This window comes from Rhamphochromis longiceps, linkage group LG10 (genome assembly GCF_057381845.1).
Source record: "Rhamphochromis longiceps isolate RC_006_pf linkage group LG10, R_longiceps_female_GT1.1, whole genome shotgun sequence".
NCBI lineage: Eukaryota > Metazoa > Chordata > Actinopteri > Cichliformes > Cichlidae > Rhamphochromis > Rhamphochromis longiceps.
The window spans coordinates 22,783,455-22,810,777 of NC_140566.1; the positions used below are offsets into that span (position 1 = coordinate 22,783,455).

Genomic DNA, 27,323 nt, shown 5'->3' on the forward strand with positions numbered 1-27,323 from the left:
CTCTTCATGGTTCCCATTTGCCTGCGGGATCCCCAGGTACTTGTAACTGTCCTCTATGTCTGCAATGTTGCCTTCTGGTAGTTCAATCCCCTCAGTTCTGACTACCTTCCCTCTCTTTGTTACCATCCGACTACACTTCTCCAGTCCGAACAACATTCCAATGTCATTGCTGTATAGCCTGGTAGTGTGGATCAGTGAATCGATGTCTCGTTCACTCTTGGCATACAGCTTGATGTCATCCATGTACAGGAGGTGGCTGACAACTGCTCCGTTCCGTAGTCGGTATCCGTAGCCAGTCTTGTTAATGATCTCACTGAGGGGGTTCAGGCCTATGCAGAACAGCAGTGGGGACAGAGCATCTCCTTGGTAGATCCCGCACTTGATGGTGACTTGTGTTATGGGCTTGGAGTTGGCCTCTAGTGTTGTACGCCACATCCCCATTGAGTTCCTGATGAAGGCTCTTAGGGTCCCATTGATCTTGTACAATTCTCGGCATTCCAGTATCCAGCTGTGGGGCATTGAGTCATAGGCCTTCTTGTAATCAATCCAGGCAGTGCACAGGTTGGTCAGTCTGGTCTTGCAGTCTCGGCTGACTGTTCTGTCTACCAGTAGCTGGTGTTTTGCACCTCTGGTATTCTTGCCAATTCCTTTCTGTGTCCCACTCATGTATTGACCCATGTGCCTGTTCATCTTAGCCGATATGATGCCTGACAGGAGCTTCCATGTAGTACTGAGGCAGGTTATTGGTCGGTAGTTGGAGGGGACCGGTCCCTTCTTGGGGTCCTTGGGGATCAGGACCGTCCGACCTTCGGTTAGCCATTCCGGGTGTCTCTCGTTAACTAGCAGCTGGTTCATTTGTGCTGCCAGACGCTCGTGGAGTGCAGTCAGCTTCTTTAGCCAGTAGGCGTGAACCATGTCGGGCCCTGGTGCTGTCCAACTCTTCATACTGGAGACCCTTTCTTGGATATCTGCCACTGTGATGGTTACTGGACCCTGTTCAGGGAGGTCGCTGTGGTCTGCCCTCAGATCCACTAGCCACTGAGCATTGCCATTATGGGTTGCGTCCTTCTCCCATATGCTCTTCCAGTATTGCTCCGTCTCCAGCCTTGGTGGTGCTGTTCTCTTATTATTGTTCCCTTGCCACTGAGAGTATATATATATATATATATATATATATATATATATATATATATATAATATAGATAGATAGATAGATAGATAGATAGATAGATAGATAGATAGATAGATAGATAGATAGATAGATAGATAGATAGATAGATAGATAGATAGATAGATAGATAGATAGATCTCCAGTGGTTCAGTGCAAGGCACAAGGTCATGGCATTTTATGTCAGGACAGGATGAAAATAGAAAGAAGGCCAGGAGCTGGACAGATTGAGGCACAATGAGTCAGTCTGATAACACAGACGGACTGAATCAGTGGGCTGAAAGCAGAAGGCAGTTCGCGGAAGTAAGTGTGTGTCTGTGTGTGTGTGTGTGTGTGTCTGCTGCAGTTTTTCAGAGGGGAGGGAAATGAGAGGACATCAGAGAGATGATGTTCTTGGGTTTTAGGGGTTAGCTGCAGGTGGGGAACACCAGTCCTGCAGGTCCCTGCGGATGTCTTCAAACTGTTCTTCAACCCCAAACACATGCTGAAAATAACTCCTCTCCCTTTATTCCAATTAGATTCCTTCTCTCCCTCTTTTTCTGAAGCCATCTGTTTTCTGTCCAGTTTTACTTCCAGACTACAATATGGAAAAATGTGTCTTTTAGCTTTTACATTACATTACAGCTGATTTTAATTTGTGATGTTAAATGTAGAAATGTTAGCATGTTAGAAATAAACACCATCGGCATCCTAACTGATCAAACTGGCTGGGATACTAGTGACCAACCTCCTCACTGCAAATTTATCTTACGTTTGTCTTATGTTTTATCTTGTCACAGGAATACTGAAAGAAATGGTTGCCAAGCTGTGACGAGGGGAGAAGGAGAAGAGAGAACCTTGGGCAGCACTTAAATTTCCGCAACTTAACACTGCCCTCCTGTGGTATATCTAGTGAAGAAGAACAGATCGAGCTTAGTCACAGGGAATAGTAAGTATTTCGGTCCAGGATTTTTCAATAATATAATATAATATAATTATATTTTTTTCTAAAAATGTATATATTGTTATTGATTACATGCAAAAACTTGTTTTAATTAAAATTTTTAACACTATGTACTACAAAGCGACAACCAACAAATTAAGTAGCTACTTACATCATATTTTAAGGCATGTTTACTTAAACATGTTGCTGAATATACAAGCACAGGATAATCAGTTATAACCACAAAATGATAAATATCACATCTAAGCTTTTTTTTAATTGTTTGCTTGATTTTTTTTTTATTATTTTTAAGAGTGAACATTGTTCCATCCTTTGATAACATCACCACAATGGGGCCAGGAGAAACGCTGCTCTCAACATATTGTGACAAAACGTATACATTCACATGACTGGAGCTACTCATTCTGAATCTGAGGGCGACGTGTGGGAATGGGGTTATAGCTGCAGAAAAGTTTCCATGCAGGTGTAAAATGTTTTCAACATTCAAACAGATACTAGATGGTAGATAACACAAACACTGAAAGTGGCACAGAAAAGGCTGGCATTTTGTCATTTTGTCATTTTGTTTAAATAATTGGGGTCAACCATCCAAAAGCAACAGACTGTGCACAAGAGAGGTGAAGAAGAGAGTGCAGGGTGGAGTGTGTGGAGATTAGTGTCAGGGGTGATTTCTGACAGAAGGACAACAGCAAGAGTGAAAGGAATGTTTTACAAGATAGCAGTGAGGCCTGCTGTGATATATGGTTTGAAGATGGTAACACCTACAAAAAAAAAAGAAGGCAGAGCTGCTAATATGCTAAAATTTTTAATGGGAGTGACCAAAATGGACATGAGTAGATCAGAGGGAAAGCTCAGGTTGAGCTGTTTGGAGACAAAGTTAGAGAGGCAAGGCTGAGATGGTCTGGACATGTGCACTGGAGTGAAAGCAGATGTAATGGAAAACATGTAGCAGCCAGGTTTATGGATGTAAATGTGAAGGAGGGTTAGTTTGAAAGTGGAGGATGCTAAAGAAAAGGTGAGATGGAGGCAGATGGTCTGCTGTGGCGATCCCTAAAGCGAGCAGCTGAAAGAAGAAGAGAAAGTTATGTCCTGTGTGGAGAAAGGATGAACTCATTCAGTGTATAGCAATGTTTTTATATTCCGAGTAATCAAATAAAACTAGTTAACTGAAAACAAACACGGTTTGGAAAAGTAACTAAAACTACACTGCACAGATATAAAACAAACGTTTAAAAAAGTGTTTTCAGCCTTGTTCTAGGTCGTGGATATCAAACTCATTTTACATGATGGGCCACATGCAGCCCATTTTAATCTTAAGATGACCAGAAAAGTGAAACTTTCCTTTCTGTCACTGTATAGAAATTTCATTGCATATTTAATCTTGGAGATATCTTAGTTAAAGAAAAGCAAGTGCAACTGCTACAGCAGCTTGTTTTTCTACACAATGAAGAAATGCTGACGTACAAAATGAAAGAAATCTGTCAGCAAAAAGCTTAAATTAAGAAATAAATATGTACAATTACATTTTTATTTTTACTGTGGACACATTGAAAAAAAAAAGTCTATATTTATATAGTGAAAACAATTTATTTTCTGTAATGTAATTTTTGATCTATTACTTAATTACTTTAGTGTAGTATGGCTGTGGGAGAGGCCTATCAGCATGAAAAGGTGTAAGACCTACAGTTAAAAGTCACATTTTCCAAAGCACTCCAGCGGGCAGGATTGGAGTCTTTGTTTTGGCCGATTCTGGCCCTTGGGCCTTATGTTTGACACCTCTGTTCCAGATATTACATCCGTTCCAGATATTTGAATCGAACAAATACCCCCATGTTGTGATAAAACGAGTAAAAAAAGTTATTACTTAAATGATAATTAAAAACTACAAAAAATACAATGAAATTAAACATTTGCACAATAAAAAAAAATAACTGCAAAAGGGAAACTACTTTAAAAAGGGTGAAACGTTTGCAAAAGAAACAAACATATTCTAACTAATGAAACTAATAACTAACTTTAAGAACTTTCGACCATACTGTAACTTGCAGAATAAAACACAAACACGGGCTACAGATGGACAGATCTATGGCGTAAGCTTGCCGCTCTATGTTCATATTCTATATTGACGTTCCTCCTCCCGGAAGTCAGCCTCTGCCTCTCTCACGCTGCCTCCTTCCCAAGCAGCGCGAAAACTGTAGTTACATGTCCGAGTTGCACGGGGGTAAAAATTGTCTGTTGTGAGTTGAATTCACGTCGTATCTGTGGCTGTACACTACTGTTGTGAGCGAAATTAAACCCTGTGTCACGCTGCTGTGGGTCAGTGTGGCGCTAACTGCTAAAAACACTGCGACGTAGCATGAAAGCTAGCCTCCTGAGTTAACCAACACTTAGTAAGTACTTTGTTCTGCCAGCTTTCCAGATATACCCAATATACTGAACGTCGGGTACATGTTACTAAGATAGCTACTTTATTTAAATGTATCCTAAAAGAATATTTATTTCAGTTTATTGAACGCCGAAGCACCTTTGAAATAATTAATCACCGCTAACTCTGTAGTTAAGCTTTATTATAGTCTGTTGTTGAAGAAATTAATTAGCATAACAGGTAAAGATTCCAGTTTTCAGCTCAGGTCTTTTTAAGTCATCAAATATTATAGCGGAAGGTTTGTTTTGCTGAAAGACTTGTCAGTGTAGATTAGTGGTTACGCAGCACAAACTGATAACAGTTGAAAACCACAAACGCTGCAGCGAGCACATCATCTGATGTTAGTTATTCTTTTGATAAGACCTGTTTGTTAATGTGGCTACTGCCAATAAGAAACCAATAATCTGTCACTCCTACTATATTTCGTTGACTCACAGGGAAGAGAATCCCTGTGTGTCTTATTTTCATCACCTCTCCTTCTTTTCTCTTTCAGAAAGCAAAAATGTCAAAGATCGACAAGATGAGCATCCTGGGGGTGAGGAGCTTTGGGATTGAGGATAAAGACAAACAAGTCATCTCTTTCTTCACTCCTCTGACTGTTCTGGTCGGACCCAATGGAGCAGGGAAAACAGTACGAAAGCATTTCTGACAAAAGCAATACTTGACTTATCGAAACATGACAGCGAACACAAGGGTCGACATAGCACTTTTTGTATTTTCCAAAGGCTTACAGGAAGTTGAAGAATAATATTCCAGAATGATAAATGCTGCTGTCATGTATTCATTTCTTTTTGATGCTTTCAGACTATTATTGAATGCCTAAAGTATGCAACATCTGGAGAACTTCCCCCTGGATCTAAAGGAGGTGCATTTGTTCATGATCCAAAGGTTTGTTTGTGTTGAACTAAAAGTACATTTCTCTATTTCTGACTGCAGTGGTACACTTAAGACTCATAATGTGTGGCATGCATCTGAAATTACTTTTTGCAACAGATTTGTTTGTGTATTTGTAATATTTTATATGTTTTAAATGCAAATTTAATACTAGAAAACATAAGCAAGGGATGAAGTGTGTGAAAAAGCCTGATTTAAGTCACTTGTGAAAATGACAATAAAACTCCTAACTGCTTGGTGCTAAATATCTTTATCAGGTTTAGTTTGTCTTCATACCTTAAGAATTGTTATGATTTCTCAAATTTAGCATTTTCTGAACATGTTAAAATTCAGTCTTAGCCTTTACATCTTCTTCAGGTCCTTGTTGGATGATTTTTTCACCTTTATTCACGTATAGCGATGTTCATATGATTCCAGGATGCCCATGAGACGGATGTGCGTGCTCAAATTCGCCTCTTATTCTCAGATGTCAATGGAGAGAAAGTGACCATCCAACGCTCTATGTCATGCACTCAGAAGGCAAAAAGCTACACCTTCAAAAGCTTAGAGCAGGTCATTACCAGATGGAAGTAAGCCAAAATCTTATGTTTCTTATGTAAAGTTTTGTTTAAAGTAAAAAAAAAAAGAGAAATATTTGTGGATTGTATACTAAGGTTTCCTGACCTTTTTCTTATGTGACTGTCTATTATAATTCATCCAGAGATGGTGAGAAAGTCAGCTTGTCTTCTAAGTGTGGTGAGCTGGACCGGGAGATGATTTCTGCATTGGGTGTGTCGAAGCCTGTCCTAAATCATGTCATCTTCTGCCACCAAGAAGAGTCTAACTGGCCCCTTAGTGAGGGAAAAGCACTCAAAGACAAATTTGACTCCATTTTTGCTGCAACCAAGTAAATGGACGACACAAGTGTTGCATTACCCAGTTTTAGCCTAAAAGGAATTTCTGTTAATGTCAATTTCTCTCTCCTGATCAGGTATATCAAAGCTCTAGAGACAATGCGTCAGCTGCGACTCAAACAGAGTCAGACAGTCAAAGAGTGTCAGGTGGAGCTGCGCTACCTGAAGCAGAACAAGGAGAAGGCCCAGCAAATTCGAGAAACTGTGGACACCAAGGAAGCCCAACTGATGGCCTCAAAAGCCAGCGTCCAGCAGATAGAGAACCAGATTGAGCCGCTTGAGGTGGGCTGGTGTATGTGTGTTTTGTGTATTTATTTATTTGTTGGCTGCATATCCATGAGGCCAAGCTTCCATCCCATCACATTCCAAAGGTGCTCTGTTGGGTTGAGATTTGATGACGGTGGAGGCCATTTGACTGAACTCATTGCCATGTTCAGTAAGCCAGTTTGAGAAGATCTGAGCTTTGTGACAGTGTGTGTTATCCTGCCGGAAGCAGCCATCAGAAGATGGGCACGCTGTGGTCATAAAAGGATGGATATGATCAGCACTCAGAGAGGCGGTGGTGTTTAAACGATGCTCAATTGTTACAATGGAGTCCAAAATGTGCCAAGAAAATCTTGGCGAGTGGTTATTTAAGTTATTGTTGTCTGGAAGCAATCCAGTCAGTCTCCTCTGTCCGCTTACATCAAAAGGCATTTTAAGCCAGAGAACTGCCGATCTCTGGAGATTTTCTCTTTTTCAGACCATCATCATCACCTTTCTTCCCCATTCTGAAGCTCAGTTTAAATTTCACCAGGCTGTTTTGACTGTGTCTGCAATGAATGTGTCTAAGTCTAAATGCATTGCTGCCATGCGATTTGCTGGTTACATACTTGTGCCACTGAGCAGTGCAAGAGGTTTACCTAATGAAGTGTATGTATACATGCATACATATTGTGGTGCAAGCAGATTTCAAACCTTGCAAGTATTTCTTCTTGAGTGGAAGAAGTTGAGGAACACGGATAAATTATTTGGGTGTGCTATGATTAAAAGTTTTTTTGTTTTTTTTTTAATCCTGTGTCAAAGCATATGGGTGCAATGAGCACCTTGGAAGGGGATAAAATAACTTAAATATCTTATTCTTATTAAATCAACTGACCAAATATATTTTTTATATTTCACTGCAAATACATCCCTGTAGGAGTCTGTTACAAGTTTATTGTATTTCACTGCAAATGAACAACCAGTAATGCTTTAAGTAACTTCATTCACTGAATCAGCTGAATAAAGCTTATAGCACAATAATATTTAAGGTATAATGGTAATCGTCTTTTTCAGAATCGACTGATGGATATTGACCTTAAACTCGGGAAAGTGATGAAGCTAGATAATGAGATCAAGGCTTTAGACAGCAGGAAGAAACAGATGGAGGAGGACAATAAGGAGCTGGAGGAAACAATGGAGCAGGTAATTTGATAATATACGTAGTATATATATATTTTTTTATTTTATTTTGTGATGAAAAACCTAAAGCAGAAGAACAATTAGGAATGACAACTTTTCGTAAAGGAGGAATGCCGGGATGAAAAAGACTGAAAAATTAAGTATGAGATAAATAATAAAATGCATGATCAAAGTTAATGAGGTTGTATTATTAATGTTTTTCTCCCTTATAATAGGCTTAATTATATTTATGTATTCATGTAAATATGCCAGACTTTGCCACACAGGCTAATTTTCTTCTGCAGGAAAAGCTTAGCAGTTGCCTCATTGTACTCTAGAGTCCACTTTGTATGATGTGTCATTATCTTCAGTGAGGAACTAATAAAAATTAAAAAAAAAAAAGCTACAGAGGGTGAATGAGATTGTTTAACTTAACAATGAGCCAGTTAACCTTTGGCTAGCATGACTACTCTATCTTTTCACTTCTGTTTGTTGGGTGATGGGATCTATTCCTATAGTTAACAGTATCAGGACTTTGAACTATATGGAACCAGAGCAATTGGGGCAGATTTATGACTGAAAGACCAAATTTATTACCACTATATACTGTTTTTATTTTAAAGCATTTATAAAAGCAGGTCCAAATGTCTATATTAATTACACTCGGTGAGCCACTCTGAAACCAGTTTACTGTGTGTGGCAGGTGTTTCAGGGTTCAGATGAGGAGCTGCAGGACATTTACCAGAACCACCAGGGGACGGTGAGGGAGAAGGAGCGAAGGCTGACCGAGTGCCAGAAGGAGCTGGAGAGAGCTGGCAGAGAGTGTCAGAGACTCAACAGAATCAAAGCTGAACTTCTGGGTGAACAAGGTACCCACAGCTGTACACCTGGTGCTACCAGGGTAGCTAAACATCTGTATCTGAATGTGAAAGCACACGCACGATTGAATATATTCCAGCATTCTGGCAGAATATCACACTCAATGCTAAATAAATGATTAAGCTGAAAATATTCGTATTATTAAGGCTATTTTTTTCAGCATAAACTTTATTTTTCTTTAGTACAAGACTAGCTTCTTACACCTATTTTGCTTTTGTTTTTCCTTCTTCCCAGGTCGTCTACAGTCGGAAGCTGACCACCATACACAAAACATCAGGAAACGTGACACTCAGGTAATGGGGGCACAGTCGCAGTTGTTGTAATGGAGGCTTTAAATGAATATAATCGAGTGACAGAGACTAGGAAAATTTCATCACAGCAGTGTCAAGCGAATGTTAGGTTGTTCCTTGAACAAATCACACATGTTGGTATATTTTTCCTCCCTTTTCCTCCCCTTTCCCACACAGGTTCGCTCTCTGTCAACCTACCTGGAGATGGAGGGCTATGACCGACCACCCTTCACTGCTCTTCAGCTTGAGAGCTTTCATCGTCACGTAACGCAGAGACTGGAGCAGGAAAAAGGGACACTTGGCCAAGTTATGGTAAGAAATTCTCAGTTGAAATAAAAAACCAAGAGTTTTCCTGAATTCATGTTATTTACAAACAGAGTTGAAAAACAAAATGGACAAGAATTCTTTTAAATATTTTCATTTTTTCATTTCTGGTTAATGCTGTTAAGCAGTGCTATTGTTTTCTCTCTGTCTGATCATCTGCAGAGACTCTTAATACATAAATATATCTTTATTATTCACTAGTGTCTTAGAAGGTTTTTCCATAAAACATTCAGTAATATAGACAGAAACTGTTAAGACGATGTTGACATTTCATGTGCAGCTTTCTCTTTTGTGAAAGATTTTAACTACTGAACACAAGAAGCCACTGAAAATTCCACTCTTACTATATTCACAGAAGTTTTTACATCACTCGTGAATTTTGGACTGTGCAATTAAAAATAAATATGCAGGTCATGTTCATGGTGCCTTATTCCTGCGTTTGCTTTTGTGTCATAAGGTCGATCTGCAGGAAAAGGAGCAGCAGAAGCAGCAGTCTATTGATGAAATGAGGGATAAGAAAACTGGCCTGGAGAGAACAGTGGAGCTGAAGAGAGACATGCAGGGAAAGAAGCAGCAAGAACTGAGGAGTGTCAGAGCAGAGCTGCAGAGGCTGGAGGGTTCGTCTACTCGACTGCAGGATCTGGAAAATGAATTGGCTAAAGTGGTGAGAGTATTTTGTTTTGCTGTGAATTTTAAAAGGTGGTTGTTTTTTGGTTAATTTGCAGAATTCCATATTAAGGATTACACTTTGTTTGGGGCACACAGAGCATGTGAACCTACACACAGTTATTCTGGAAAAAGATGTTGGTGCCCTCCCTACACATTCCCTCAAAAAATGTTTTTAATTTGTAGCATGTTTGACTCTTTATTCACACCAGACAAAGAAGTAACAATGCTCAGGTTGTAACTTGATGTTTTGTCAGTAATGGTGATAACACTCGAATAGGGCAGTGCCTTTGTTTTCATACGCACATGGCGGAAAAAGCATTTCGGCGACGGAGAATGAGAAGGCCGAAAGCAGATCATTGAATGAAACGGATGAACCAGAATTGGTTTGTAAAAATGCTGCAACTTCAGTGTGGAACTGGTTTGGCTTTCGTCCGTCAGATACACCACAAAGCGCTATTTTTGGTAGAGCATGCTAGCAGGCCGTCGTTATTACCGTGTTTTTTGGAAAATACGGCACACTTAAAATCAATCCTTTGATTTTTCTGAAAATTGACAGTGCCCCTTATTATCCCGTGTGCCTTATGTATGACTTCTGGTTGTGTTTACTGACCTCGAAACGATTTTATGTCATACACGGTGCTCGAAAATCTGTCAAATGTTTTAGTACAACTTTGCTAAGCTACGAACCCGCACCGCTTGATGGGTTGTCGGAACATTACGGCTATCGTAGGCAGGAGCCTCGCGGAGTGATACGTACTGTGCTTCAACATAATATTACCGTATTGTGTGTGTGTGTGTGTGTGTGTGTGTATAACCTCTTTTTAAGTTTTGTGGATATTCTACATGGTTATGCTGAGGATATGTCGGCCAATTTCCACTGGAAATGCCTTTTGGTTAAACTGTCAGTAAGGAATTTGCATTTGTACTGTTAAATATTTATATAACTTTAATGCACATAAAAAAACAGCTGCTTGTTTAAGTAAAAATATATTGATGGTTTTTTTTTTTTTTTGCACTAATAAAATTGTGGAGTCGTAAAGTATTTTGTCTAGTGTCAATTATATCGTCAGTTATATCGTTATCGCAAATTTTCAAATGTATATAGTGATAAATATTTTTGGTCATATCGCCCTGCTCTACACTCGAATAACAGATAACAGAGAGGACACACAGAAAGGGAGTAAGACAGAGAGATATACATTTCCTGAGCTTTCTCGAAGAGATTGTTTGCGTAATGTTCAGAAATTTTTTTGTCAAACAGTTGTGCATTATTCCTGCGATTTGTTATTATCATTTTTGTGATTGAAGTTTTAAAATTTCTGCCATAGAAAGTTTAACTGGAACTATACTGCTGACACACTGTGGTCTTTTGTTGTATAATTGATGCCATTTTTTTCAATGTTTGTTTTCCTGTTCAGGAGCGTGAGCTGCAGAGTGCAATCCAGAACTCCAACGTGGAAGAGCTGAAGGCTGAGGTTTCGGAGCTCCAGAGAGAAAAAGCTGAACTTGACCGCAAACAGAGACGGCTAGATCAAGAGATGGAGACGCTCAACACACACATGACTGCACGCACGGAGATGGACATGCTGAAAAAGAATAAGGTAATGTGTCATCTACAGTTAAAGAAAAAGAGTCAACGTTGATTACTGCAGCCTTTCTTAGAGTTGACCCCCTCGAAGGTGATGTTAAAAAAATGTTGCAGAAACTCATCCAACTGTACTATAGTGGTAGTAAAACCAAGTAACCCTGCATGGTAATCTAACCTTCTTTCTAACCTCTAACCTCCCTTCTTCGTCGTTCCCTTTTATGCCAGCTGCCACATCATGTTTCCTTTCTCTGTAGACTCTCATTTCTCCGTTTGCTCTTTTAATCTTTTAGGGCGAAAAGGAGGAGCAGGTACGCAAGTTCAAGTCCCGTCACAGTGAGGATCTGGTGTCCTTACTGGGCCACTTTCCCAACAAGAGAGAGCTGGAGGACTGGATCTATTCCAAGTCCAAGGAAATTAACAGCACCAGGAACAGACTTGCAAAACTCAAGTTAGCAAAATGCATTTACGTTGAAGCACACACACGATGAAAGAAAATGCTTTTAAAAAGACGTTTTTCAGAGGGACTGATTGGTGTTATATTGCTGTTTTTTCCTACATTTCAGTAAGGACTTGGCTTCAAGTGAGCAGAACAAAAGTCACATTTCTGCTGAGCTGCGTAAGAAGGAGCAGCAGTTAACCAGTGACGAAGAGAAGTTCTTCAATGTGTGTGGTAGTCAAGATCTAGACCAGGACCTGGGCAAACTGCAAGAAGATCTGGAGAAGATATCCAAACAAAGAGGTTAATGGCCTAAAAAATTAACTAGAATTGGCACCTTGGAGTTGACAAGATCCTTAATTGCAGTGTGGACCTTAACTGTAAACTATAAAAATGCCTCTTTTTCACTAGTGCTCTGGCTGCAAAATGTCCAGTTGTATAGAACTTACTTTGTCATAATTACTTTCCCAATAAGTTGCTAGTTGTTATTCCCGTTTTATATAGTGGTGTTCATTGTAATAACCCAATGTAGTGTAAAAATGAGGATAAAGCAGAGTAGCTACTTATTGATTAGTCCTTGATCATCATGTCTTGTCTAAAAAAACAAAAAACAAAAAAACCCAAGATGGCCACAGCCAAAGTGCCAGACTTATTCTTTAAAACTTGGCAGATCAACAGGTGATGAACATGTCCATCATTAATATACATTTTATCTTTTATGTAGATAAGATGTTACAGAGGTTGATGAGGTTCATTCTAAAGAAATACAGAATCCTTTGTGTTGCTGGGTGGATTTAACAGGTTCAGTGTGTCGCTCTTTAAATGCATCTTCTGTGCGTTTGACTACATTATAAATTAATGTAACAACATCTTTCCATCTGCGCTATAATCTCGAGTGAATCAACTTTGTTAAAATTGGTTGACATATTCAAAAGCATCACACAATCAAGAAAAGTATTTCCTATTGAATATAACTATATATGTATTCTCTGGGTATGCAGTAAGTTAACCAAGGAAGTGATTACTTGACTTTAGTGTGTATGCCCATTTTAACTAAAAGCCTAATGTACAGTGTGGTTGGTTGGCGTCTTTTCTAGTAATAATTGGCAAATGATTAATAAATTTTCTCTTTCTGCACCTGTCCTGGTATAGCCATGCTAGCTGGAGCCACAGCAGTGTACACCCAATTCATCAGTCAGCTGACAGAGGACAGGGAGCCCTGCTGCCCAGTGTGCCAGCGGACGTTCCCCTCTGAGTCTGATCTGCAGGAGGTTATCAACGACATGCAGTCGAAGTTACGCCTGGTGCCGGACAAACTGAAAAATACAGAGCAGGACCTGAAGAGGAAGGAGAGGAAGAAAGATGAGATGATGGCTCTCAAACCTGTGAGGTACTGAACCAGAGGGGTCTCTGATCTGAGTTTGAGTGTTTTTTTTTCTGCTTCTAAACTCAAGTAAAAACAAATGTCAGGTGATACCCTCAACAATATTAGAACTAGAAAAAAATTGAAAAAATAAAGAGTAATAAAAAATAGAAGACCAGAACTGTTGTTGTTTAGCATCATAGTAATTTAAAACTCTACCATAAAACAGTGCAAAGAACAAATCCCTGATGTCTTTTCTGTAGTCACCCAGTTGTAATAAGCAAAAGGCATTTAAGCAGCACTGCATATAGACTGATAAACACCAGTCTATAGGACTGTGTAGCATAAGGTTCCTATACTGAGTTTGATTTTTTAAATAAATAAATGACCATAAAAGTAAATATCTTTAATTGATTTTTCCAAAATTTACAGAGTTACCATTTTTCTTCCTAACAAGGAAATAAATTAGCCTGTGGACAGTCTCTTGTTCTCTTTCCTTTCCAGTAGATGGAGCTAGAGTGTCATAGTTCTAAATTCTGGACACGGACACACACACACACACACACACACACACACACACACACACACACACACACACACACACACACACATACAGTGTGTGTTAAATCTCTGAGATGAACATAGTTTAGTAAGCCAACAGACACTTTTTTGTTGTTGTCAGGACAACCTTTCATGTTAACTTTTATAGTGAGTGTGATGATAGTCAGAGAAACATGTATACAAAAAACGAAAACATTTCAGTGTCATATTTACAAATAATCTTATGTAAATAGTCACGTACTTAAATTTTTCGAGGGTTTTCAGCCCCACCTTGTGGCTGCCTGTACATTATGTTTGCTTCGTTTTATTAATGGAGATGGAAAAACTTTTCTCAGCTGCCATCTTTCAAAGGGTGTGAATATTCTGCTACAGGGCCGTGTGACAATGTATCCAATGAGTTCATGTGAGCTGATTTTATGTGTGCATACTTAATTAATTCACCTTATATAGCTGTGATCTCTACAACCAGAGTCTGAGTCGAGCCTCTGAGTCATCTGATATGCCATTACTTTTTCGTTTGATTGTATTATCATATGAGGCACAGCCTGTCTTCAGTGACCCTGCAATGCACCAAATGTCTTGGCTGCCTGTGGTTCAAATTCAGGACACTGAAGTAGGCCAAGTGTCTCTCAAAAGGGATGTTTGTTTTTATTAGGTCTCTTTAACTTGGAAGCAATAAGATGATTAAATGCTCAGCTAAATGTAGCTAAACTCATTAGTAGGTGCAGCTTTACAGTGGAAACACTAGATAAAGTTAAATTAGTTAACTCTGATGAGTGTTTCCACTTAAGTTAAGTAGAAACACTAGTTTAAGAGGTGTCCCCTTTCAGCACATATAGTATGGCCACTGTGTGTCGTGGGACAGGATATCTTATATTATATGTGTGTTATCTCTCTCCTCTCCTCTCCTCTCCTTCAGAAAACAGACATTATAGACATAACAGTTTGCTTTCAAGAGTTTCACAAAGTTATCAGCGGTTTGTTTTCCTAATGTTTTCAGGTGGGCTATTCCACAGTTTGGGACATAAAAGTCAAAAACTGTAGTAGCAAACTTCTGAAAATCTATTTATGAAGATAAAATGCAGTAATCTTTTTGTTAATGTCTTTTTGTTAATGGGGGTGGCTGTAGCTCAGGTGGCAGAGCAGGTCAGCCACTAATCAGAAGGTCGGTGGTTCGATCCCAGGCTGCCTCCTGCCTGCATGCCAAATATCCTTGGGCAAGATACTAACCCCGTGTTTGCCTACTGGTGGTGGTCAGAGGGCCCGGTGGCGCCAGTGTCCGGCAGCCTCACCTCTGTCAGTGCGCCCCAGGGCAGCTGTGGCTACAATGTAGCTTGCCATCGCCAGTGTGTGAATGTGTGTGTGAATGGGTGAATGACTGAATGTAGTGTGAAGCGCTTTGGGGTCCTTAGGGACTAGAAAAGCGCTATACAAATGCAGGCCATTTACCATTTACCATTTAAATGTATGGCCAGATAGTTCAGTACATCATTGTCATGGTAACAAATGTTATGCTGTCTGATAAGGGTGGTAAATAGCAACATGTACAGTAATGTGAGAAATGTAACTACTGTCAACTTCAATGACAACTGCCGTGTAGAACATCACAGAGTGATACTCAATCTCCGCCAAAGATGAAGAATTTCCTGTCAGTGATACGTGATTTGAGCCATTCAGGAACGTTATCTGAAAAATCTACCCAGCGATTACACAGTCTCTCAAAGGCTGCCTTTATTCAAGTGAAATGAGGTTAGCAACCTTATCAGAATTGTTAGTCTGAGAACACTTACCTTTTTGTGGGATGTAGTACACCTTTTTAAAGCGTTTTTCTTTTTACATGAATTCAACTTTGTCAGATAACAAAAGGTTGACTATTGGTTTATAAATTAGTATATTAACAGCCATTTCTATGACAGAGACTGATGAAAAGGTGGTTTTTCACAAGATGAATCGTGAGAACTGTGGGGGTTTAAGAGTTTTCTTTTTTCCCCGCACCCCCACCATCCGCTCAAATGCCCTTAAGGTTTATTTTGGTTTGGTTTGGTTTTTTGGGGTGGAGATTGACGTCTTTTAACTATTAATAATGTTGAATAATAATTCTGTTGTGTTCTGCAGTTGTATATTATAATAACTCAAGTGTACGTACGACATGACTCCAAAACTCTTCTTTCATAGTTTTGTGACAGATATTTGAAAATGTGCCTCCAAATATGCTTGTAGACTTTAATAACAAGGTGTCAAAAGGAGACATTGTTGTACATACAGGTTTTTAATAAGTGTCACACTTTCAAAGTATATTTACTTTTCATTGTCATGTCTCTCAGACAGTCCATTGTACAGCTTCAGGAAAAGGAGCTACCGGAGTTGAAAAACCGTCTACAGACTGTGAATAGAGAAATTGAGAGGTTGAAGGGTGACGTGGAGGAGCAGGAGACTCTGCTTGGCACGCTGATGTCTGAGGAAGAAACTGCCAAGGCCTGCTTGCAGGACATTTCTCTCATGGACAGATATCTGGTATTAACCTCCTGCCTGTCGTTCTGGACTTGCACTTATATCTTTCCTGATCTCTCTTTACCCAGCTTAAACCTTTGTGGGCCTTTGTTTTCTCACCTTTCTTCATTCTCTTCTTTATTTTCCTGATATTTAATTGGCTATAAATTATTCTTGTTGATTGATGTTGTTATTAGAGTTCCATTTAAGCAATGTCCTTTTTTGGATTTTCTTTTGCTTTTCAGATGGACCTTAAGGACGTGGAGAGGAAAATCGCTCAGCATGCAGCAAAACTCCAAGGAGTAGACCTGACCAGAACCACACAACAAGTCAGTCAGGAGAAACAAGAAACTCAGCACAAGTTAGACACCAGTAAGATGACACAAAGCAAGCACATCCATTCACGGGGAAATTGTGTCTCTTACATTCTTAATTTTCTAACTTTGGCACTCAAAATCTTTTATTTCTTTCTTTTTTTTAATTTAAGAATTTGGCTCAATTATCATGCTCTGAGGACCTACATAAGGAGTGTGACTGGGAGGGGGGTATGAAGATATAGAAGCAGTTATTCGAGAAGGGCTGTTTTATTGATTTCGCTCAAACACTAGATTACTTTTCTCACTGAAACAGCTTAAACAGTTTTACTGCTTTGATTCTTTGCTCATACCGAGGCTGCTAGCCATTTGTTAGCTTCTTTAAGATGTCCTCGTTCAGCCTGTTGACGATCATCTAAGTTACTGATTGGATTTATTGTTAAAAACATTTTTGTTCCACCTGCGATTTACTCTCATATAACTGATCGCTTGCACCGCTGTATGCATGTTGTTCATGAATAAAATGGTATGCATTGACCCTGCCGGTCATCAGTGACCAAAGATGCTGGAAATCGTGTGATATGAGTCCCTGGCTGGTTTGTTGATGTGTCTCTAGTTGCTAGTTGTTTTTTCTTTCTCTTTACCTCTTTGTATATTTTCAGCTTCCAGCAAGATGGAGTTGAAACGTAAGCTGATCCAGGACCAGCAGGAACAGATACAGATGCTTAGAAGTGCAGTGAATGAGACACGAGCAGAAAAGCTCCAGCTGAGCAGTGACATGCAGAAACAGCAGCAGCTGGAGGAGCAGTGTGCCGAGTTCACCACTGAGATCCAATCCTTGACCAGAGACATCAGGGTATTTTTTTTTTATTTTTTTTTTGTGCTTACATATTTTATATTCACATGAAGATTAAAATGTTTCACACTTTATTCTCATACTCTTAATACAAAATAACAGAAATGTACCATAATCATACAATCAAGTCTTATATATTCATTATATATGGCTACCAGATGTTTGGTGAACATTGTTTGTTTTTAGTTGCATGGTTTAAAAAAAAATTCTATAAATTTTCTATGTTGTCCCTTTTTTGTGTGTGGGTTTTTTTTCCTGTTCCACTTTGTGGTTTACCAGGAGGCAAAGGAACAGCTGTCCCCTCTGTCTGCCACTCTGGAGAAGCTACAGCAGGAGAAACAAGAGTTGCTGGAGCGCAAGAGGCAGAAGCAGGAAGAAGGGCAGGAGAAGGTGGGCACAGTCTCACTTTTGTCTCTTTTGGAACGTGCTTTCTCTATAATGAAAAAACAGCACAGAACTTTACATTTACGGAGCAATTACTTGTTATCAGTTTTCACACACACACACACACACACATACACATATTAATAGATAATGACAGAGCATTATGTTTTTGTAAGACCTTTGTTCTGCCACAAATAAACTGTGAATATCTGTTCATCTAAGTCTGAATTCTGACTGTGTTTCTGACAGATCAGCTCCATTAAAGAGAAATTAAAGGCGATCACCACTTTGGAAAAAGACATCACTAAATATGTCGATGAGGGCAAAGATGAATATAAAGAGGTAACATGTTTGGCATTGTTGTACAAGATGCATCACAACCCCCACCCCCAGTGATTTATTCTGTGACATATATTGAATTGTAGCCTCGGAGTAAAAGGTACGCATATATTTTATATAACTTTGAAACACCAGCTTTTTCATTTTAACACTTTAGCATTGTTTCTTGTGAGATTAGCTGTAGAAGCTTGACTGTAAATGTGTTGATTTTATTATTTCTGAATGTGTTTAACCCTTTCACGGACCCTATCATTGCAGCAAAAAGAGTCTGAGCTCCATGAAACTAACACTCAGCTCCATGAAGCTGAGAAGCACAAGGAGAAAATTAATAAGGAAATGGGAAACATCCGTCAGGACATAGACACTCAAAAGGTACAGGACAACAGAGCAAACACTGTTTCATGTTTCGTAACTTTAAAACGAAGTTAAGAAACTTTATTTTAGATTCGCCTAACTCTAGCTACATGAGTACGGCAAGCACTTTTTAAAAGTTTAAACCTTCTTAATGAATCCTAGGTCCAGGAGCGCTGGTTACAGGACAACCTGACATTGAGAAAACGTGTTGAGGAGTTGAAAGAAGTTCTGGGTAAACGTGAGGCTCTTATGAAGGACATGGGCAACATGCAAGTCATGCAGCTACGCAAGTAAGAGCACCACACCCATTATCAATTTTCCACATGATTGGTGAAGCAACCAAGCAATTAAAATAGTTTCAGGCTCCGTCACATCAGAAATGCCACACTTAACACTTGTAAATGTTACAGAGCTGTTTGTAGTATTTTAAATTCCTTCCCTTCATCTCTTTCTGTGGTTTTCCAGAGAACGGCGTGAAGCAGAGCGCAAGCTGGAGGATTTGAAAAGAAACCGCAGTATTGCATTGGGCCGACAGAATGGCTTTGAGGAGGAGATACTGCATTATAGGTGAAACATGCAGATATGCGGCACTTACACATACAGAGCTTACTCTATACACATATGGTCATGCAGAAAATGAGGAAATAATACAGATAAGAAAACTGATTGGAAAATTGTGGAAAAACATGATATCCCAAAAGCAGCTGTCCATTCAGGTTCTGTGTAAAACAAATGAGGATGACAAGAAGTGAATCTCCAATAGATCTTCCATCCCAAGAGACGTTGAGCTAATTCAGTAGAAATAAATGTTATCATATAATAAAAACACAGCATGATTAACCATTATTGTTGATGTTTTTCGCAGCAATAACACCTCTGCTATATCTGTATATATTCTGGATTAGACTGCTGTGAATTAGAACTTTATTTGTTTTCATTTATAAATACTGTGTATTGTTCAGATCCCTGTCAGAATATTAATACCAATACTTATGTGTACCATAGAGTGTACAGCCGAGTGTGTGAAGTCATCCTATTATGATACACCTCTGTCTGTTTGTCCAAGAGTTTCTCCTCTATGATCAGGTGTTCAGTAACCAAGGCACACAGGTACATCTTAGGACCCCAGAGGTTCTTAGCCACCAACCCATTTTTACCATTTCTGAGCCTGCAACATGTCATTTTCCACAATTGTAACGTCGGATTATAAGGTGCACTGTCAAGTTTTGAGAAAATTAAAGGCTTTTAAGAGTGCCTTATAGTCCGAAAAATACGGTAATAACGACGGCATGCTTGCATGTTCTACAAAAAAATGTGCTTTGGAGCTATCTGATGGACAAAAACCAAACCAGTTCCACGTCACTGAAGTTGCACCATTTTTACAAACCAATTCTGGTTCATCTGTTTCATTCAACAATCTGTTTTAGCCTTTCTCATTCTCCGTATGTGTGTATGAATACAAAGGCACTCCGCATGCGCGTTTTATCCACATTCTATCGTGAATTTTCATTTTCTTGTCATTGCCTAACATTACAGCGGTATTACCTTTAACGGTATAATATGGCCCAGCCCTACTGGGAAGGATCTGGCATTTGACTCTAATGACATGAATGTGGTGGAGCATAACTGGACTAATATTTTGCTGTATTTAAGGGCTGTATCAAACATGAAATAATTGTAAAAATGTACTCAAAGGCAATGGGATGTTAAGCTATGTGAATTAGTCCAGCTTACAAAATCCACTTTTCAAGCATGTAATTTGACATGTGTAGGTAAACCATAAGGCACATAAATATGCAAACATAAAATAAGAGGTAAGTTAAGATCATCTTTTATCGTCTCAGTGTATATTTGATTGAACAAAATCTTGCATACCAATTTTTCATTTTACACTTGATGTTGGCAAACATTGTCTGAGTGTGTGAAATACACCAACAACATTTAGAGTAACCTTAACGCTCTCTGGTCGCTATGGTAACAGTTAAATATTTCTTTCAAAATAAGACACACAACTACAAAACAAATATAAAGTACTTGAAAATATCTAATTCGCCATAATGCTAAATCAACGAGAGCCCTGTTTCTCTGCAACGAGACGATCCCACCTGGGCGTAATGGGGGACAGTGACACCTGAAGTGTGTTGCTTATGCTTAGTCTGCTCCGCGATTTTGTTTTGGTAGCTGTAACTGCAGAAAACTCCGCTTCACACAGATATGATGTTGGAAATGGAAACATAGTTTTTAGTGCTGTTGTGGCAATCTTGGGGTATTCTGCCACAACTTTTATCCAGAATACCGGCAAAGTTGATGTCTCGAACATACTTTTAAGGCCTGTTGTGATCTCCAACAGTTGATCTTCTTCTTGCACAGACATGCTGGATTCACCCGGTTTATTGACAAATGGGTCGCAGATCCATTCCGTGTCAGTTCGTGGGTCTTTTGTGATTAGGAAGTAGCACTCGAACTCTTTTAAAGGCAAAGACAGGTGATCGTGCATGAGGAAGTTATTTATTTTTTCTGTGTGGCCGGTACCAAAAAAAGAAAATTTATTCATAACACACGGGAAAAGACCCAGGGAAACAGAGTTAACGATAAAAACCCTGAAAACCACAAATTTCGCATCTGTGCCTCAACTCTCGCGGCCCGGTACTAAATGACCAGGGGTTGGGGACCGCTGCGTTAGACGACTGACATCTAATGCACTAATACTGTAGTACTGATGTGTCCTAGTGTACTAAAAATGGTTTAAGTTAAAGTTAAGTTATCAAAGCCCTGGGTAGTGTTGAGAAACAGTAACAGAAAACCATGTCATTCTCTATTATTCAACGATTTATCATTAAACTAAAAGTGCAATTTGAAAATATTGCTTACAGGAAAGAGCTGCGAGAGGATCAGTATGACAAAGCTGATGAGCGCTACAGAAACAAGATGATTACAATGAGGACCACAGAACTGGTCATCAAGGACCTGGATCTCTACTACAAGGCTCTTGATCAGTAAGTTTTGTCCTAACATATGCATATATACAGCTTGTGGTTATTAACAAAAAATAGTTCTCCATACATAACATCTGATTTATGGTCTTCTTTTAAAATTCTGTAAATAGTTTTCATTTGACAGCTTTGTTGAATAAAGAAAGATTTCTACCATATTTTGTGATACTTTGCAATGTCAACAGGAAATGACGGTGTCAACTGATGCAAATTATCGCAGTTCTATCTTGTGCAGATTTTTGTGCTTTTCCCTCACGTATAAGAGAGTGTCACTTGCAGAAACATGGCTAAGCAGTTTAGTCAGCTATTTACTCAGCTTGGGAAAATGGAAGTGTATGGTGACACATACTGAAACAGATGAGATTGATTAGTTTCAGGGTAAAACCACAGATAAATAACATGAAATGCATAGTGAAATGTGTGTCAGGAGTTCAGAGTTTTTGACACGTTCCCTTGTATTAGAACAGTAACTTGTTAATGTGAGACTTGTGAGTCTTCATCAGAGATCAAGAAGTGCTATACATGCTACACAAAATATACATAATACATATCTATGAGTGAGTCTACAATAAATATAAACAGATATACGCAATAAAAACCATAAACCTCAATTATAAATATACAAACCTCAGTTTAAAAAAACAAAAATCATTAAATAAAAAAAAATTATAGAAGTAAATGTGTCTGTGTTTGCACAATAAAAAGCCAGGATAAAGCAAGTAAAAATAAATAGGTTTTTTCAGCGTTTTCAAAATGACTGAGAGATTGCGCAGCTTTAATGTGAGAAAGCAGATTGTTTCACAGATAAACAGGCCCTATCACCTCTGCTTATTAGCCTCTCTCTAGAAATGTCCAAGAGCTGTTGGCTTGTAGACATCAGGGCTCTGGTAGGACTACAGGGCTGTAAAAGTTGAGTTAAGCAGGGTGTTGTAAACTTCAGACATTACATGGAACCTTTCTTTCTGAGTTGATGTACTGTTTGCATTGTTGCAGTTTGAACAGTACTAGTAGGTCTTGTGTCAGAACATCATTAACTAGTTAGGCCTTAATTGGACGTCTATGCATATCTGAGGGAAAAAATTCACTTGCTTCAATTTCAAACTTCGCTTAGAGGGAGGTTCATTTCCACATCAAAGTATAGTTTTATTAATATCTGCCGAGATGTGTTCTTCTTCAGTCACACTTAACATCTACACTAAAAATTTCATTTTATAAAATGTTGGATTCATGGCTGCTGGTTAGAAAGTGCAAACCAACTTTCCAAGTCTATTAATTTTTTTTATGTCACAAGATGGTTTAAATGAAAGAAGGGGGGGGACCTCAATGTGACCTAGTAACATACACGACCAGTCAAAAGTTTGGACACACTTTCTCATTTAATGGATTTTCTGTAAGTTAATTACTTTCTACATTGTAGATACATACTGAAGACACTAAATATATGAAGCAAGATATGGAGTCGTGTAGCAAAAAAAAAAGAAGCTCTAAATAGGTTTTATTTTTTAGATTCCTCAAAGTAGCCACTCCTTGGTTTGTTGACAGCCTTAGCCTTCTGTCAGTGAGCTTCATGATGTAGTCACCTGAAATGGTTTCACTTCACAGGTGAGCCTTGTCAGGGTTCATTATTGGAATTTCTTGCCTTCTTAATGGGGTTGGGAGCATCAGTTGTGTTGTGCAGAAGTCAGGTTGGTACACAATAGCCCTATTTGACAATTGTTAGAATTCATCCCAAAAGGTTGATTATTTTCATCTGGATGTAGCATTTACAGTGGGAGAAATGTTTTGTCATTGTGGTTGTTGATCAGTGGTCTTGACAATTTGCAAACTAATGATCAAGGAACTGACCTCACAGCCATTTGTCCATTCAGTTTCAGTCATTGTATAAATGTACTGTTTATAAGGTTGGGGAAACCTGCAGTCAGCTGAGACTAAATAAGTCACTTGGATGAGTGATGGATTGTTTCTCCGAATGAAAACGTTCCATCCAGACAAACAGAAGCAACCTTTGACATTTACTTATCTGGATGATTGAGCATGTGTCAAGGCATGTTAGATTTCGTATTATGGCAAGAACCAATCAGCTAAGTAAAAAGACTGCCCATCATTACTTTTAAAAACTGAAGGTCAGTCAGTCCAGGGAATTGCTAAAACTTTGAATGTGTCCCCAAGTGTAGTCACAAAAACCATCAAATGCTACGACAAAACTAGTTCACACGAGGACCAGCCCAGGAAAGGAAGACCAAGAGTTACCTCTGCTGCTGAGGATAAATAGAGTCCTAGTAGCAGTCTCCTCTAAACATCAAATGTGCAGAGGAGACTGCGCAAATCCGGCCTTTATAGTCAAATAGCTGCTAATAAACCACTTCTAAGGAAAAGCAACAAGCAAAAGAGATTTGCTTGGACCAAGAAAAACAAGGAATGGACATTAGACCAGTGGAAATCTGTGCTTTGGTCTGATGAGTCCACATTTGAGATCTTTTTGTTCCACCCCCGATGTCTTTGTGCGACTCAGAAAAGGTGAACGGATGGTCACTACGTGCATGGTTCCTACCGTGAAGCATGGAGGTGTGATGGTTGGGGGTGCTTTGCTGGTGATACTGTTGGGAATTTGTTCAAAATTGAAGGCACACGGAATCAGCATGGCTACAAAAGCATCCTGCAACATTCCACAGTCACCTGTGGCAAATTCAGATGGTTTGGGATGAGATGGACTGCAGAGTGAAGGCAAAAGGGTCAACAAGTGCTCAGCATGTCTAGGAACTCCTTAAAGACTGTTGGAAAACCATTTCAGGTGACTACCTCATGAAAGTCATGGAGAGAATCCCAAGAGTGTGCAGAGCAGCAATCAAAGGGTGGCTGTTTTGAAGAATCTAAAATATTGAGCATGTTTTCACACTTTTTGTTTACTTCATAATTCTATGTGTTCATTCGTAGTTTTGATGCCTTCAGTGAGAATCTACAATGTAAATAGTCATGAAAATAAGAAAAAAAACGATAAAATGACATGTGTCCAAACTTTTGACTGGTTGTATAAGTTGGTATCTGACATAGCAAATGTAGAGCAGGTCATCCAGATTAAATTAAAACATGTCACGATTTCATCTAAGGGCGTGCAAAGTCAATCTTACCAATCCTAGTTGATGTAATCACAAATTTATACATACTATTCTGATTTATATTTTTACACAGCTCAAAAAATGTATACATGTGTAAATATTACCACTTTCCTGCCTACATGAAGAAATATTGGTAAGTTTTATGCACGTCTTCTGTCCTAAAAAGCTTTTGTAGTTTTACTGTAATGACACATCTTGTGCTTGTCTTCCTGATGAGGCTCTTTGAATTTAGGTCACCAGAACTACCGCAGAGTTTTTAGCTTCATAGTTGGAACGTCAGCAGCATTGACAGGGTGGGAAGTGATGTCAGTGTCTTCCAGTACTTTGAGTTGGTGGCCGAGTGCAGGCTGAAATCTGATACAGTTTAACTGGTATTGCATAGTGACGTTTTTATTAACTTTATCTTTTTTTTACTGTTTTGGAAAAATCTTTATCTAAGTATTCCTTATTAACCTAAATTCATCAAAATTTTTGGAAGAAAAATGTTTTAAAAGAATTCTAACTAAATTAAATCAACAGGGCATTGCTTACACTTTTACATTGTGTTGCATTCCTGTTAATTAATCTTTGCAGTCAAATAAGGTGTTTATTTTGTTTGCCTTTCCTAGAAGCAAGCTTTAAAGTTTGCTTTATGATGGATGTGAATAAAACTTGTAGTAAAGCTACAACTGAGAGATCCTTCTCTTTTTCATCTGCCTTGTTTTGCATACATGACAGCTATTGGGACTTTGGAAAAATAATCACATTATTTTTTGTCCATGGGGTTGATCATTTCTGTGAGGTCTGAAAGTACTTCTTTTGCTTAGTGGACAGCATGCCAAATGGAATGCACTTGTGTTGGTGATTTCAGTGCGTCTTTGTGGGCTCAATAGATGTGCAGATATGCAGGTCTGTTATCCGTAGTATATCACTTCAGTCAAGTGCATTCAGGAAGCATCATGTCTCGCAGGCCAGCAAACAGCTGTGATTGGCACGCCATCAAGCGGTGATTTGAAGAGCGCTTGAGTGCTTTTGCTTTGCGCTTTGTTGGCATAGCACACATTTGAAATATTATTTGATCATGTTCATTTAACTCATTCACTGCCAATGGCTGGCAGTGAATGAGTTAAACCCATTGACTCATTCACTGCAATTGACGGCTATAGACGTCAATGGCAGTGAATGAGTTAATTGTGGGAAGCAAAATGTCTAATTGTACAGCCTATTAATAACAAGCAGGGCTCGCTTTACCCCAGAGGATGGTGCTTCCAAGAATTTCAACTAGATCACAGGGCAGTTTTCCACTTGATGTGTTACATCACATCAGCTTGTCCAGATAACCTCTGTTTTTTGACGTTGACTGAACGTATTGCCTCCTGTGGTGGTCTTGTTGACGCCTCAGTGAAGGGAAAAAAAAAAGATTACTTCACTGTCTTGCACGAAGTAGGTGGCCTTTAGTCATTCTATAAATAAAATAATTTGAAAATGAGTCATGTCTTTCATGTGAAGTACCAGGCTCTTGAGTAACTAAACAGATTCTATGGATTCCAAAAAGCAGATTAGTTTTAAATTAATATATTAAAAAAGCTAGTTTTGCTGCTCAACTTCTTCGTCTATTTTTATAGTTGCCTTTATAATGCTGTTAATTTATCTTGGGAAAACTTTTTTCAAGACTCTATGTGACTGCATTCATAAACTACAGCTATGAATCATTTGCACATTTTATTTTAAACTTTAATAATGTTTCATCAGTTTCAATGAAAGGTCATTGGTTTTTAGTTCTGACACTTTGCTACTGCATGCTTTTTATCTTTAGAAAAATATATATATTGACCTGCCTAATAATGCTAAATTACACCTATAATTACAATTTGCAGACTAATTAGCAGCCCGATTTACATAATGCAACACTTGCAAAAGTTAAGTTTTCGGAATTATCTGGCTCTTGACCTATATGTTCTGCTTGCCACATACTCATCCCCCACTACATTTCATGGCGAAAAAACTTTTTCTAACTTAGAGTTAGGTATGAAACAGTACACTTTGTTGTGTGCAAAGAGTTCAACTATTCGGTGCAGTCAGCAGTTTGAAAGCATGTTTGCGTGTGCAGAGTGCAGATGCGAGCACTTGTTTTGAGTTCAGGTCGCTAAAGCCTTTTATAAATAGAAGCCAATACAGGCTTTTGACTTTTAATTGTAGGCCCATAGATTATTACAGATATAGGTAGTTTACGTTAGGGTGCTAAGATGATATATTATCTTTCTGTGTTATCTTCAGTTATGTGTTATTCTATGTTATCTTCATTTACATGGCTAACCTTAAGTAAGCTCCCATAACAAATTGTATCTGATACCCCAGACCTGGCATATTGTGAACTTTCACAATACACTTACTTTCTCACCTTTCCAGTTCACTGTATCCTAATGGATTGTAAGATTGATGAAAAAAATAAACAGAATTTAAATCCACAGTTAATCGTTTGAATAACTTTTCAGGAACAAATGCTAAATAATTGCAGAGCCTGTTTTTTCCGAGTGTTTTGAAAAGCATCTCGACTTAATGCCGAGTTATGCTTCCATGTTTTCTCATACGTCATTGTGTAAAGACTTTCCAGCAAAGATGACTATAAAACTCAAAAACAAC

At 38.7% G+C, this 27,323-nt stretch overlaps 1 protein-coding gene across 2 annotated transcripts in view; it reads left to right on the plus strand.

Annotated features, from left to right (window-relative positions):
- The first annotated feature begins 4,255 nt into the window (after nucleotides 1–4,255).
- Nucleotides 4,256–27,323, plus strand: part of rad50 (RAD50 homolog, double strand break repair protein) — a 31,671-nt gene continuing 8,603 nt past the window's right edge. For both annotated transcript variants that reach the window (XM_085421008.1, XM_085421009.1), the window contains exons 1-24: nucleotides 4,256–4,501; nucleotides 5,030–5,167; nucleotides 5,341–5,424; nucleotides 5,848–5,999; nucleotides 6,131–6,316; nucleotides 6,401–6,605; nucleotides 7,641–7,769; nucleotides 8,449–8,614; nucleotides 8,859–8,917; nucleotides 9,092–9,226; nucleotides 9,696–9,902; nucleotides 11,326–11,508; nucleotides 11,786–11,943; nucleotides 12,059–12,234; nucleotides 13,084–13,321; nucleotides 16,180–16,369; nucleotides 16,591–16,717; nucleotides 17,322–17,515; nucleotides 17,795–17,905; nucleotides 18,149–18,241; nucleotides 18,497–18,610; nucleotides 18,755–18,882; nucleotides 19,058–19,159; nucleotides 21,466–21,588. In XM_085421008.1, the coding sequence (XP_085277134.1) occupies nucleotides 5,039–5,167; nucleotides 5,341–5,424; nucleotides 5,848–5,999; nucleotides 6,131–6,316; nucleotides 6,401–6,605; nucleotides 7,641–7,769; nucleotides 8,449–8,614; nucleotides 8,859–8,917; nucleotides 9,092–9,226; nucleotides 9,696–9,902; nucleotides 11,326–11,508; nucleotides 11,786–11,943; nucleotides 12,059–12,234; nucleotides 13,084–13,321; nucleotides 16,180–16,369; nucleotides 16,591–16,717; nucleotides 17,322–17,515; nucleotides 17,795–17,905; nucleotides 18,149–18,241; nucleotides 18,497–18,610; nucleotides 18,755–18,882; nucleotides 19,058–19,159; nucleotides 21,466–21,588 (3,389 nt within the window). In that variant the 5' untranslated portion in view covers nucleotides 4,256–4,501; nucleotides 5,030–5,038. The remainder of the gene's footprint in view (nucleotides 4,502–5,029; nucleotides 5,168–5,340; nucleotides 5,425–5,847; nucleotides 6,000–6,130; nucleotides 6,317–6,400; nucleotides 6,606–7,640; nucleotides 7,770–8,448; nucleotides 8,615–8,858; nucleotides 8,918–9,091; nucleotides 9,227–9,695; nucleotides 9,903–11,325; nucleotides 11,509–11,785; nucleotides 11,944–12,058; nucleotides 12,235–13,083; nucleotides 13,322–16,179; nucleotides 16,370–16,590; nucleotides 16,718–17,321; nucleotides 17,516–17,794; nucleotides 17,906–18,148; nucleotides 18,242–18,496; nucleotides 18,611–18,754; nucleotides 18,883–19,057; nucleotides 19,160–21,465; nucleotides 21,589–27,323) is intronic.